The 15,412-nt window shown below is 35.3% G+C and overlaps 1 protein-coding gene across 18 annotated transcripts in view; it reads right to left on the reverse strand.

Annotated features, from left to right (window-relative positions):
- PCNX1 (pecanex 1) overlaps positions 1-15,412 on the reverse strand; it is an 84,286-nt gene that overhangs the window by 19,878 nt on the left and 48,996 nt on the right. For all 18 annotated transcript variants that reach the window (XM_086894092.1, XM_086894098.1, XM_086894091.1 and 15 more), the window contains 9 exons: positions 14,710-14,742; positions 13,486-13,657; positions 10,152-10,262; positions 9,612-9,703; positions 8,228-8,337; positions 6,447-6,552; positions 4,569-4,661; positions 2,933-3,083; positions 1,253-1,394 (listed from right to left, as the gene is read on the reverse strand). In XM_086894092.1, the coding sequence (XP_086750218.1) occupies positions 1,253-1,394; positions 2,933-3,083; positions 4,569-4,661; positions 6,447-6,552; positions 8,228-8,337; positions 9,612-9,703; positions 10,152-10,262; positions 13,486-13,657; positions 14,710-14,742 (1,010 nt within the window). The remainder of the gene's footprint in view (positions 1-1,252; positions 1,395-2,932; positions 3,084-4,568; positions 4,662-6,446; positions 6,553-8,227; positions 8,338-9,611; positions 9,704-10,151; positions 10,263-13,485; positions 13,658-14,709; positions 14,743-15,412) is intronic.

Here is a 15,412-nt window from a genome sequence, read left to right on the forward strand (position 1 = left end):
GTTTTTTAAAGACAACTTCAGATTTCTTTTTAAAAAGGTTACTGTCTAAATCTTTTCATCAGTACTCTCAAGCCAATCAATGTTCAAGAATTATCATTATTTTTAAGTGTCACTAAAAAAGAAATAAAAAAAATTAGAAGATGAAATATCCTTGTAGTCTGAAGACAAACCTGGTCTTTAATTTAGGCTATGAATACTAAAATGCGAAAACACTAGATTAATCATCAAGAGGATGTTAATGAACACTGGATTATCATTTCCTGCATGACTACAGTGCTCTAATTTCTGTTGAGGGAACTGCAATTTTTTTAGACATAGCAACTGATATATCACAGGGTTTTTAAAAAATGAAATTAAAGTAACATAATGGCAATATTCCCCTCAAAGATCTCACAGTGACTGTGATAATGACCCCAAAGCAATAATTTACTAGATGCAGGAACTAAAATTAAGAAAGCAAAAAAAGCCAGACACTACCCCACAAAATTAATCTAACAACCTGCCCCCTAAAATATTTTCTGCTTCATTTCAATACTTGTACTCTCTTTTGCTCTAAACAAATTGAACTTCAGATCCAAAAAAGACATCTGGTTACTGTTTCTTGGAGGCAAAAAATTCAGGGCCTATTACTGAGCTATCATTTGCTGAGACAGTCAGATACCCTGCTCAAGGGATTATAACTCAGTTTAAGAAGCAGTGTGCAATTCCGTCTGGGTATGGATTATGCTTAGGGGCTAGGAAGCCTAGGGAATTCCTTGACAAGAGAAGAAAGCTACAGAGGGGCAGCACACTGGCACACCAACTCAAGGAACAAGTCTGAAATTTACACCTGATAAAATATCAGAATATATCAAGAGTATCTTGAACTTGCCATCTGGAAAATCATATTAAGACTTTGTAGCTCAACAAGCAAACTTATCACACTTCTAGGTAATTCTGCAACATGTCATCTTCACAGTATATGCTAGGAGTTGAATGATTTACCTTTGTGGAAGTGTCTAGTTCAACAGTGTAATACTCCAATCAGTTTAAATCAGCTTTATACAGGCTTTCAAATGAAGAAAAGCTTTATTTATTCATTGCCTTACTCTTAAGACAATACCATTAAGGTGTTCTGTCTTCCCATTGACACCAGAAGTCACTATTTAATTTTCCACCAGAGCACACATACTCAAGATTACCTAATAGTAATTAAGATTACTCTCATACTCATACTCAAGATTACTTAATAGTAAATTACTTTTATACTTACTCAGTATCCAGTTTCTTTGGACTAGCAATATTCTTAGCGCTGCTACTAAGCTCATTGAGGACTATAAGTGGATAGATAACATTCTTCTCTACAAAAAGGAGCCAAATGTGAAGTTTCTCAAACCACATAACATGGGCAGCATCTGTCAAGATTTATTAAGAAGAAGAAATCAGATGGCACTGTCAAATCAAAAATCTCTGGTTACAAAACAAAGTTTGTTCATCCAATTAACTTGGATTAACCATTTTCTCACAATGGACTTTTGTAGTTTTATTTAACCAAAATCAAGAAAAGCTCCTGTCAGTAACCCCAGTAGTTTTTACTCTGTTCACATAGCAACAGAAAAGTTTGCAAGCTACTTGCTTACTGTACACAGAAGGAAACAAACTGAGTTCCACCTCTTCAATAATTTAAATATTGCTATTGATGAAGCTGTTTGAAATGATGCATTTTCTCACACAAAAGGATGCTTTTCAACCATACTCAATCTGAAGGACTCCTGGTTTACCACTCTACAATACAGAAGAGCCTATGTAACCTACCAACACAAATGTCTGTCACTTGAGCAACTTCTTTTCATCTTCTACAAAAATTGTAATGTGTGCTTCAAATTAATGTAAATTAAGATAAAAAAACTTCTGCAATATAGGCTAGAAGATTTAATGTCAAAGGTTATGGTAAACATTGATGAATATAGAAAGGGCACCAACTGTAGTTTTTCTAGTTTTACAGATTAAAGACTTAAGGCATACAGTTACACTTTACACTTCTTCCAGATAACATCTGACATTGTACTACAATTGCTGTTCATATTTATCCATCTTTACATGCAAGCACTGGGAAAAAAAAATCCCACAGGTTAGACATCAATGAAAAGACCACATTGAATGGATGCTACAAAGGCAGAAAGTTTGCAAATTAATTCTGATAATCCTCTGCTCCTGAAAGCAGCAGAATGTTTTCTTGTTTTAACAACCATTTGAAAAGAAAAATCAAAACAGATTCAGTTGTTTCCAAGGCAGTTCAGACAGGAATTTCTTAAGCCTGCTTAACAATAAAAACATTCCAACAGTGAAGTCCCCACAATCTATCACACCATTTACCCATTCTGGAAAACTGATAAGCAGTATAACTTCATTTTTCTGCATCTCTGGGCAAAGATTCCATGAAAACATAGGTTGCAAGCACAAGCTGCCAGTACATAGCTATACAGATCATGCTGTAAGACCGGTCCTTTGGTGTCTTCATCCAGCAGTTGACCCCTTGCACTATTTTCTATTGTTAAACATGTCAAATCAGTACCAGAATGAAGTCTCCATCAGCATTCACCACAACTAATCCTCTCAAACATCTGAAAATTTAGCAATGTTCAAGAAGTACATGGTGAAACACACTCGATCACTATGAAAAATTCTTGAGGCAATCATAAGCCTAAACTTTACCACTTAAGATTTTGAAGACTATGTTTTAATGGAACTGCTCTGAGATAATGTTAACACTTGTATTACCATCATCAGTTAAGAGACACATAAAATATCATGGAAACAAAGCATGAGGAACTGAGAAGCAAATACATTAATAGATCAGATATAATTAAATCCTCCAGTGGTGAGAATAGTAAAGAGATTAAGTATATCAATAGGTAACACAAGCAGGTCAACAACAACAGCCAATACTTACTCCGGACTTCAAACTGATGGTATTCCTTGGTTTTCAGCAGTGGGTGAGAAAAGCAATGCCAAGGAAGCTGCTTTCGGAGTTGAGGCAGAACATAATGGGTCACAAAGCCTACCGTACCCACCAATGCATAGAGAACATAACTTAAAATAGGCTAGAAAGAAGAATTAAAGAAATTAAGATTTGTGTTTTACAAACAAAATAAAATATTACTTTGTATTTTCCAGTGTAAGAGCAGGTGATCCTGCAATACTAATGCATTTCTTCATGAGAAACTGAACTACCAATTTTAAGATAAAACAAGAAACTCTGGGAGGAAAAAAACGCTTCATATCTATCAAATTTTCACTAAGTTGAAATGTACTTTCAAGTAAAAATAGTACACCAATCTTCTTTCACAGTCCATTGCTTCCGTATGCATTTCATTTTATAAAGGTATTATTCTCTAAAGGCTGAACCCAATTTACCATTCCATCTGCTGGATAAAAGGAGGCATAAGCATAAGCAAAAACAAATCATTAATTTCATATTCACTTGGGAAAGTAAGAAGCCTCCCACAAGACCAATCCCTTCCACAGAAGTCACAGAACACTGCAAAGTTAACATGGGATGATGCTTGGATTTCACAATGCTTTCCATTAAAATTTTCTCTAAATTTCTGCATAAGTCCAGATAATTGCAAAACTAGGATTACATTATCTTGCCATAAGCTCTTTGTGAATTCCGTGAAGCCCAAGCCTATAGAAATACACAGCTGGTGAAGAGCATATAGCCAAATCTCTCAAGGGTGGGAGAAAGCAACATTCAGGTGGAGTGCCAAAATCCAGCCATACAATAATAGAAGAGATATTTTCCTCACAAAACACAAGTACACATGATTAAGTAATCCTGAAGACAACTAGTTACCCAAATGCATATGCTTTTTTAAATTAGTTTCTTACTTTAACTTTAGGCAGTAGCAGGAAAGTAAAATCCTTCTAAAATACATGGCAGAAATTTTAATTTGCCTTACATAAGGCTATTCATAAGCTAGCCAATGGCTCCATAATAAGAATATCAAAATAAGAAACTCAGTAACTGTAGCTCTTGAGGGAACTGCTTTACTTAAATTCAAGCACAGGATCTAGTCCCATGCCATTACCATCAAGAGTCACATATAGACATGAAAAGTATCCAACGCAGTAGCACTAGCTAGACTGACAAGTCAAAAACTTGAAATTTAAATGATCTTTGAAGTTCTGTAAAGTCCAGTAAAGGGATACTGCCCTATAGTATGGTCTACAAAGAGCCATGCCAGCATGGAACTGCTGAATCAAGGCTCAGCCCCTCAAACTTTAATCGCTAAACATTTTAAACTTTTTTTTAAAGTTTCATATTTCCTTATTTCAAAATAATCCTGACACTATTTAATTGAGATAGAGAACTTGAAAGAGGGCATTTTGTGTCAGAGGCTAAAATAGAAGTCTCGAACATAAGAAGAAACTAGGAAAGAGCTAGGGAAGATGATCTTCTGAGCACATAAAAGTGTCATGTCACTCAGTCATGTACTTGTCACACTACATGTTTAAAGACCATCTTTATATCACACCAGAGTATTTTCATACAGAAAGCAAATTGAAAACATGAAGTAACACCTTACCTGTAAAACTGTAAATACTGTACTGACATGAATTGCAAAATAGAGGACACCAATGACTATACACACAATCAGGTCAGACTGCAATCGTTCACTCTGTGGAGACAAAATAAAATAATTTTAGAAAATACCAGCTTTGGTTGACCTCTTAGAATCATTAAAGTTGGAAAATATCCCCAAGGTAGAGTCCAAACTTTTACACATTCCTTTATATAAAAATACAGTAACACTGAAACTGATTAAAGATTTAAATTATGCCAGTTTTAACTACTTCCACTGAAGTTTTTAAAAATTTCACAAGACAAATCTTACAGCTAAAGAGCATCAGTTCAACTAAGTGAAAGGGAAAGACACATACTTATACCAAATAACTCTCTAATCCTTGACTGTGAGGCGGTGTAAGGATCCCTTTAAAGAATCGATGAAGAAACAACCAAATTTCCCCTTTATAATCTAGAATTTGTTTAAACTGCAAGGCAATTAAGTGTCCTGGAAGAGTGCTGCCTGGTGAAACAACCAGGCTCTTTGACCCTTTTCTGCCTTCTTTGCAGAAGGGTAAAAGACAGCTTTGGAATGACCCCAAGGAACGAGTCTGAACTTTCCATTACTCCTAAAAAAATGAAAATAAGCTGTTGATTACAAGCAACTCCCCCGCCCCCAAACTAGTAATGCCAGACTCAGCCACAAGGGGGCAATGCGTACTTAGGGCCGTTGCAACTCGAAGCCTCAAGTTTAGGCTTGCTCCCACCCTGCAAAAACAGCACCAGTATTTACAGCCCAGAAAATCGTTAAAGTATTATCTGCTCCAAAATTGGCCATATAATTACAAACGGCAATTAGTGCTGCAAAGCCTTAACTTCAGGGCTATAACTTAGTTTATTTTAAATCAGTTGTCTTGATTTTAAAAACCACTGTAAGAAAGACTATGAAAATCTCCAGCTCCCCTGCCACCTTGGAGACTAACACCACATTTTGAGAGCTAAAGAGGAGTTTGCACCTCCCATGATCGCTGCCTCCTGCTAAATGTTAAAAGAATTGCAGTTTCTCTGTTCTAAATATTTATTTGCAATTTCTACACACTGCACCTCATCATGCTTTTAACTGCTGCATTATGAAAAACCCAGATATACAGTTCAGCCTACAGTTGAGCCCTACACAAAACAAAACGAATATTCAACCTTTTGTACAAACTAAACATACTAAAGCATCTTAAGTCTCTTCTTGCTACATTGTGTGAAAAATAATGTTTAAATATTACTACTTCCATAAATATTTAGATCAATTTGTACTAAAAATTCAAAGTAGTGTTAAATGTAGCAGGTTACATCTGCTTCCAAAGAAAGCAAAGAGCAAAATAACTTAGACCACCCAAGCAAGCCACAAAGACCTCCAAAATACTTTGCATCATTTTTATTTTCCACTTCTGGAACAAGAACAAAGCTCTTCCTCACAGAAAAACTGAGTTAATATAGTTTTATTAGTATTTTTAGTTAATATTAGTATTTATAGTTAATATATAGCTAATATAGTTTTGCCACCATTAAGTCTTTCCCACTAACTTGTGCACAAATGCAAGCATCATCTATTATTATCCATGAACTAAAAGAAGATCCTCAGTGATACTTCACTGAATCCACACTAGGGAATTCCAACTCTCTCTGCTTTTAAATAACTTCAAATTGCAATAGGAGCATTATATTCCTCAGTGTAGCACATGAGCTCAGCTGCAGATTGAAAGGAAATGCTAAGTGATATCCATTCTAACTAGAATCATGCTAAGTGAAAAGTGTGAGCTAAGCAAGATCCAGACATGCTATATAAACCAACACAAAGCAAATGCTTAAATGGAATTTTAAAAAACATAATAAAAATCCTACTTACCACAGAATTTCTAAGCTTCTCAGGTAAAGGATCTTTTACTTCAGACAGAGGATCCTCAGGGTTTTTGTCTTCAGAATTAGGAAAAAATTTTGATTGCACTAAAGAGCTTAAAAGAAAGACCAAAAAAAAAACCCACTGAAAAGCATGTATTATTCTATTATTCTATGTGGTTTTATAATAACAAGGTCAGAAAGTCAGTTCTATTACATATTGATCACAAAAAATTAATTTTGTCACATCATTGCTTTCACATAGCTGAGCAAACTTACAGAGATCTCAACTTGATAAAAGAATTAGTTCTCTGTTGTACAGAATGGTGACTATTAAAGAGCAGTAGACAGATGTTCAAACTACAGTTTCTCTAGTAGCAGCACAGGAGTAATTGAACAAAAACTGAATTTTAAGCGAAATTTAGCCATCATGAAACAAAACCTGAACTCATAAATAACTAAGCGGAAATGTGCAAAATTTAGAAGTTGTCTATTTGTCAATGCCATTTAAAAAAACATGCATTCTTTGGTTTCATTCAACAGAAACAACTAAAGAAATCTATTGTAACATGATGAATTAACAAATTAGCCATGCTGACCCAACTTCTAAATTCTTAGCAGCTCTTGCTGATAGTAAAGCCCCAAAACCTTACACTTAAGCTTTTAGAAGCCCGTGTGCAATGTTTCTAGTCATAACCAGCTGCCTGGCAACTTCTCAGTGTATTTTTTTTTCACAACAGCTGATATAGTGCAGAAATATTATTTCATGTTATGTACAGCAAGATCACTACAGAATGAGCCCCAACTCCTCAAAGGAAATTACATATTGCAATGTATTACAATGCTTAACTGTGCCACATCTGGCTAAACAGGTGAAATTGCAGGTCAAGCATGAACATCCAGATCTTAGTTTTTTGAAAGAACAAAAGAACAAGTATCTAGGGAAAAGGACCTCATATCAACTGAACTAAGTAATTGGACAAGGTCTAGTGATCAATCCAAAGATAAGAAATTTCCTCCCAGGTAAACATGCGTGAATCATTAATTTTGCTGTTCACAGAAGAGGTCCTTCACTATCTACCCCAGGCCCCTAGTTATCAAATTAATCCAACATTATGGCTACATTTAAATCCAAGCTCAAGCTCTGCCGAACCTAGGTATGTGGCTGAGCTATTATAAAATATAACTAATACTGGCTATTCTAAGGGAGGTGTTTCTTCTATTGGAACTATTTTGTTTTACATGTATCATTATTAACTGTATCAAACACCCTCAGCATCAGATCTCTACTCCAACTCAGAATAACATGAATACCTATTTTCCCATGCTAGATGATTTAGCATAACTCAGCATAATTATCTGAACAAGTGTTTGGAGCACACATTCAATGTAAGAATACATCAACAAATGAAGTTCAAGAAGTCTCCCTGTGGGCCTCAGCTTAAACCAGTGCCTCGAGCACCTCTTTAAGCACAGAAAGGGTACATGTTACTCCCAACAAACCCACCAGCAGAAAGATGGCACCTGACTGACATTTTGGAGAACATCAGCAGGCAGCAAAATTAGATTCTGGCATGTAAGTGATTTACCAGAAGACACAAAAACAGTCATTGTTAGAGAAGGAACTAGATGCAAAACATAAGAATGTCTAACTCTTGAACCAAGAAAATACTATTTTTGATTAATGCTGGTGAGTACAAGTTCAAACAATAGTAAGTAGTAACATTATTCGTAATTTTTCCTTGCAACTTCCTTCTTCATTGTGGAAGAGATCCAAACTGAGTCACTTACAAAAGTACAGAAGGGTCACTGCTTTGTCTGCTGAGATGATACGATATTGCCACTAACAAACCACAAAATATGGAGAAGAGAACTGGAATATGCTGCCCATCCCAGGAATCCTGGAGACAGAAACAAAAGGTTTATAAAAATGAGACAAAGCACACACCACTTACCTGACATATAAGAATTATGTGTATCACAGAGACTGGAAAAATTAACTATAATTCCACAAAAATAAGCCAAGTAATTTTGTACAAAAGTATTATTCCATCTTTACCTATGTCTAACTATAGATCAGAAACTTTACCACAGTGTTCAACCCTCAAGTCTACACCATCTTAATCATTAAACAGACATAATTTCTCATAACCCTTAGGAAGCATTTCCTTCATTTCTTAAGACCACAGGCTCTTAAAAGCTGTATTTAGTCACTTCTTAATTTTGAATGTTACATGTATTTTGACTCAAGATTTATTTTTTCGAATGTGCTGAATGCAGATTAAACAGTGACTTTGTGTTTTCATGACCTGTACTGGATCTGCAAAGATAAAACAGTTATTCTTTGCTAAAGCTTGTTTGGCTTAAATGGGTGTGTTTACAAAAGGCTAATGAGACAAGTGTAGAAATTCACAGAAAGCTAATGATGTCCTGCAGGTGACAGCATCATGGGAGTAACTCCTCTAGGAACTTTCTGCTCTCTGTGATAAAGTGGAAAAGCCAGTCAACTCTGAGTTGGACCAACACATACTACAATTCATTGTAAACTGAGCATATTTGATTATTGACACACACCTGAAATGAATAAACAGAACCAGCATCACATTCCATACTGTTCTCAAATACTTCAAGCAAGAAAAACAGGGTATGTGTGGGCTGTGTGTGTCCCTTTGCCAGTAAACTCTAACTCTCCCCTTCAGATAGGCACACATCTTCACTTTGACACTACAAACTATTTATTAGTTTCTTCTCAAATAAATATTAATTAGAAAATACTCTTTCACTTTTGCAGCACCAGAAAAAAATATTTACACATGTGCCATTTTAAGAGGTTAACATACAAATACATGCTGACTCTGCTAGAAATAAGTAATTTGCATGATATTTTCAAGAATTGATGTAGAACGGAACTGATGGTAAATGCCATGTGTTTTCAACCAAAAAAAAAGCCTGTTAGAGCAGGCACAAATCACACACCTTTCAAAAGCAAAAAAATCTGTTTTTCTCCTGCATTGCATCTCCTCTATTGACATCACAGCTGAGCCAGTATAAAATCCTAGTACATCAAGCTAGTATTTCAGATTCAGTAATTGCATACTTTAGTTACTTAATACAGAAGGAAGCAGAGAACAAACACCAAGACATTAATATTTACTGTGCATAAAATTTTTCTCACCTTCAGGGCACCATAACACAGTCCATACAATAATGCTACTGCCACAATACTACAGATAAAACTGTAAAGTGCTGCAAGCAGGCTTGTGGTAGCTGAATATCATAGAGATGAAAAGAAAAAAAAACAAAACATTGTTATCTTCTTAAATCAGAATACAAAATACTTCAGTTTAAGGTATCAGCTCCCCAGTTTCATCTGATGGAAAAAAAAAAAGGCAATTCAAAACAGAGCAGCTACCTCTGTTTTCCCCTACAAGTGATTTTTATCAAGAGCATTTTATGTGGCTTTTATAATCTCCTTAGTTATTGAACAGCTTTACCATGGGAACAGTTAACTGCAATAGAAACCAGCTGAAGAAAGTGACAGACTTACTACAACAGTAATCAGAAGACTTTTAGGCTTTTTAAAAATACAATTAAGCATTATGTGTTTAGAGGGTAGGAATGAAAACAGTGTAACCATTAATTTTTTAAACTAACATACTGATCTTGGCTCTCCACATCTCATACTTTTGCTGCTGACACAAAACACATCACTCACCATTGCCACCAAAGACATGAATGTCCAGCTGTTCACAGAGATACATCACAAACGTATTCACCTGAGGCAGGAGACCAATGAAGAATACTATAGGGAAACATAGTGTAAACACTACAGGGAAAAAAAAAAAAAAAGTAGATAAAGTGGTGAATATGAAAAAAACAGCATGGTAAGATATTTTTCAGTTTAACTTCCAGGGTATCACACACCCCATTTTAACTCTACATCACTGAAGTATTCCTATTAAAAATTTCTAAGGAAAACACACATTTTGTAGATTTCTACCTCAGTGACTCAGAATTGACTGAATACAGAGGTCATACAAATCAATAGTACTTTCCTTTTAATTGCTGTAGACATGGACACAGGCCAATTCAGGCTTTCCATTTTTATTTAGCAAAGATCAGCCAGAAGTGTTTACAGATTAGACTTGTAAGTTTTCACTCATTTTAAGTGAGGCTTATCCAAGCCTAACTGCCTGTCTGGAGTTCCAGAAGCAACCCAACACCAGCCACTCTGACGTAAGGGAGGTCAAGCACTCCACCTTCTAGGTTTTTTGCTACTAATAACATCTGACAATTCTACTCATTTTCCCACACCACTTCTAAAAGTTCTGATTCTAAATGACTGGGTTTTGTTTGGTTGGTTAGGATTTTGTTAAAAAAGAACAGACAGCTGTATGAATCATGAAAACACCTGGAAATTACAGGATTTCAGAATGCAAAGATAAATGAATGCTATCTAATTTCTATACAGAAAATGGTATGTCTCAACCTGTACGTATCATTGACTTTCTGTCTTAATAAAAGATGCAGAAATATCTTCTACACACATTCAGATATAGTAGTTCAGATCTAATTCACATGCAACAGTATATTTTAAGTTCTAAGTTCTGAAGGCTAGAAAGATCGAATAACAAAAATAACCCTAGCAGACAAAATCTGGCAGTTTAGGGAGGATTTTCTATCATCTTATTGACTTGTAGCTTCAGTGACCAAAAGAAGAGAGACTTGAAAGTATCTTCAAACACCACAAGTCTCATTTTTTTTAATTTTATATGCACAGTGGTTGGACACTAAAGGACATCACATTAGAAATATCTACAGTGAGATAGATAAGGAGAATCTGATTTTTTTTTTCCCCAACTCCACAGTAATGCTAAACAACAATATCATTTAAAAATATGCAGGTTGCAAGCCTGGGAAAAACATGCAATTCTGTATTTTTGACTGACACTAATTAGGAAACAAAGGACTACAGACCAGCTGTTCAATACCTGGAGAAAACCCTTTTTCAAAATTCTCAAGTCAAACCTCTATTTCAAATCATTACTCAAGGAAGCTGACATGGAAGGCAAATACAGTGCTCTTCCACTGACAACTTAAAAACTTGTTTCCCAAAAGTCTGCAAGTCAAACTATCTTGGGCCCAATGGAAACAAAATTACTACACAGATGGTGAGAGGGGGAATACACAATTTTTAAAGAGTAGACCAGCAACAAGCCACTATTTATGATACTTTTACAGTGCATAACATCATTGTTTTCTAACACTGATGAACTAGGTGAAAAGATAAGGTAATTATTATAAGTGTGGAGTAGATTTAGAGCAATTCATCAAGTGTAGTAGGTGGGACACAAAGCATTTATGCTAATCCTCATTTATCTGTTGGCAAGGAGACAACATTTGCATTATCTAAACACAAAGTTTGCCTTGCCCTGCACCTGTGCTCTTCCAGTACTTTTGCCTGGGAACAGGAAAAAAGGCAGCTGAGATTTTTACCTAACAATATTGGAAGAACTGTCAAGAAATATGAACATCATATGCTGCTGCAAGATACCTCAGAAGAACAGTAAAAAGTAAAGTTCAAAGCCCACTTAGAACTCTTGAACTAAGCACCTTGAAAAGCTAATCCCAAGATGGACATGGCCTGGTGAAAATGCCACCACATCTTTTTAAAACTGGTAAAGACTCACTCCTCAGTACTTTTAGAAAGTAGCTCACTAGGCACAGGAGGACACACCACCTACATGTACATTCATGTATTATCTTATGGGGATATGGGTATACATTACGGCAATGACTCCACAAGGTAGAAAAGGGAAGAAAATACTTCCAAAACTGACAGAGCATCATGAAGAGAAATTAAGCTAGTTTTGTATCATGAATGAGTCAAAAGTATCTTCTATCTTCTTTTTTTTAGTACTGATACAGAATCAAGTATGCTAGTACATAAAGAGAACCAAAGAATTTGTTCATAAAGCACCTGTGAAAATATCTGGACAATTTCTGTTCATAAATATGCAGCTTAGACATTTTCCCTCTGGGCATTTAAATTTAAATACAGAATTATTAGCATAAAGTTGAAGGAGAAAGCAGTATGAGGCATAAAATACAGGATGTTCCTAATATCAAGTAATAAAAATTAACACCCAAAATGTTTGAGTCAGTAATTGTTATTAATCAATACAATTTTTAAAAAACCACACAAGTTTTCATTTTTCTTGGACAGAAAAATGGTCTGGGGGCACACAGACCTAACATTTAACTGCTGTAGTATTCCACATACAGGTATTTTGACACAACTGAAGAGCAACTGCATTCAGTCTAGATGAATTCTTACAGATTTGCTTACCCCACCTGAAGCAGTGATCGACAAAAGATCACCCAAATAACTTCGCTCCATTAAAGCAATGCACAAAGCTACCATGATAAGATAGTCCTCAAATGTTTATGACTCTCTCTCTTTTCTCTGGGCTCTGTTTGAGACTACAGGGCTGTTATTCTTTTCGTAACAGGGGAAAGCATTGTTACTTTGGGTTTTACATTGTTTGTTTTTTGCATTAGATTAAGGGGGGTAATGGAGTTAAATGTCATCAGTATTCTGAATGCACTGTGCTGTTCAGAAAACAATGGGATTACCTCAAAATGTAAGTACAGCTCAGAAATTGTATTTCTGGTATTGTTGATAGGCCTGTTCTGTAAAGAGGTGCATTAAATAAGATTTAACCTGTGTATAACGTTTTTTTAAAATTGTATCTGTACTGTTCTGCCAGATTGCTAAATACAAACAACCTGAGAGAACTCCTACTCATTTGCCACAATATGCCACACCTTCAGAGAGTGTGAAACGGTCAAAATCAAAACGCATATACAGATCCAAGTTAAATAAGAAAATTCAGGAATAAGGGCTAAGATATTGGATAATAAAAAATTTTAATAGTAGAAGGCATCTCTGCCATTTGTTCCAGCAAAGCTACAGAAGGGGAGAATGTTCCCATAAAGTTCTACTGTTAAAAAGCAATCAATTCAAATCCGTGAAAAAAGCCACTCACCTATAACTAAGTCCCTGGCTGAGAGCAGCAGCAATGGGTTGGTGAAAGCCATTCCATACAACCTGAATCTTGTTGTAGATATGTTTCTGCTGCCATAATCCAACAGCCAAATCAGACCACAACATAAACAGAAATATACAGGCCTACTATAGGCTATGATACGATTGTGACCCTGTTTAAAAATAAACCACAAAAACACCAACATTTGTTCATTATTAGTGGATGAAGTAACTTTTACTTTTCTGCTACAGATAGCTTCAGAACCAAAATTCATCACTGGTTATCGACTAATATACTGTCACCTCACCATATCCTAAAGTTTTCTTCATAAAATCTTTAATACATTGCCTTGCAGTAACACCAATCTGTGCTTTTTGTGGCTTTGATAAAACAAAAACACAACAGCTCAATTAAGTTAGACTATGCTATATATACCCTTAGTTTCAGCTATATTTTATGCTATGTTGAACTACTAAATGCTAGAGAAGCTCTGACTAGGCTTTGTAAGCAACTGAGAACAAACCAATTTTAAGGAAAAAGGGATTAAAGTTTATTACTCAGATACTGCTTCTGCTGGATGGGGGGGACAACTTCTATTGGTGTTTATCAAAACACAACTTCTAACACAAAATTAATGACTTGCTGCAGAGGAATAATGCTTTTATACATCTTATCTAGAACATAAAGGTAATATTTTGTCTCAGCAATCTGGTAGATGCACAACAGAATATAAACATATTGTGCAATACTAGAACATTAACATTTCCATGGTCAAACATTAAAGCTCACTAGAGCATTGCAAACTCAACTTATTAGAGTGAAAAAATAAAGCAGTGCACACTAGGACAACTGAATGATCTGCAAGACTGAAACAGAACATCAAAGCTGTGTCAGTTCATACCAGCAAAGCAAATGACAACATTAAGAATGCTTCTCACTGTAATTGTTAGAATAATAAAGGTTCATCAAAAAGCTTATCATGACATGGCTCCCCAGCAAAAGCTAGGCTCAGAAGAGGAGGACATGATTTGCTAAATACAAAGAGTATGGCAGGGGAGAAACAGTATCAGTTCCCTTGTCACACACTAGGACAACTACAAGCCTTTTGTGCTTTATAAGAAGGAACATAGGAAAATTGCCAGAAAAATCAAACCATAATGATTAATTCTCTGTGGGAGTTCTGCATCTGCAGGGTTAATACAGTGGCACATGCCCATGACTTACATGTCGAGGGGAAGAAGAATCTGGCTGAACGCTCTGAAAGCAAAATGAAGAGGGAAGTTACCCAACCTATAGATAAGTGTGTTTACCTCCCTACACACACCTTTTTGGTTGAAGTCCTTTTAACAACATCTACAATTAATTTTCCAGTTGTCAAACCACATTACAGACTTAAATAGCATAAACCATGAAATCTATTTAGAGTAGATAAATCTGTTTAAAGAGTATCTGTCTATAACCAGAATTCTAAAAGCATCCCCAACCCCCTTATTTTCAGGACTTTTACTGCTTTTCAACAGTATTAGGAACTTTAATTTTAAATCTAATTTCCATCCTAATAGTAAAATCATAAAAAATAATCAATAGTTCTTGGATTACAATAAAACCTTAGTCTAACAAAAATAATCTGATTAAAAATATGTTTAGATGTAATTACCTCATATGAATGCTTTGAGGTGTAGACACTAAAAAAAAATTAAAACCCAAACCAATAAAACTTCAAGTTTAGCCTGTAGTCAGTTTTCAACGAGTAAGAATGTGCTCCTCTTTATGAAACCAAAAAAAATGCATGAGAACAATAAAGGATTGTTTAACAAGCATAGGCTTAACCATTCTAGTGAAGTGACCTTGCATTACTATCTATCAAACTTTCCATGAGGCCAAGTTTATTCATTTCTTTATAAATGATAAGCATGCACGTTTTTCC

The sequence above is a fragment of the Cyanistes caeruleus genome, chromosome 6 (assembly GCF_971803275.1).
Source record: "Cyanistes caeruleus chromosome 6, bCyaCae1.hap1.1, whole genome shotgun sequence".
Classification (NCBI taxonomy): Eukaryota; Metazoa; Chordata; class Aves; order Passeriformes; family Paridae; genus Cyanistes; species Cyanistes caeruleus.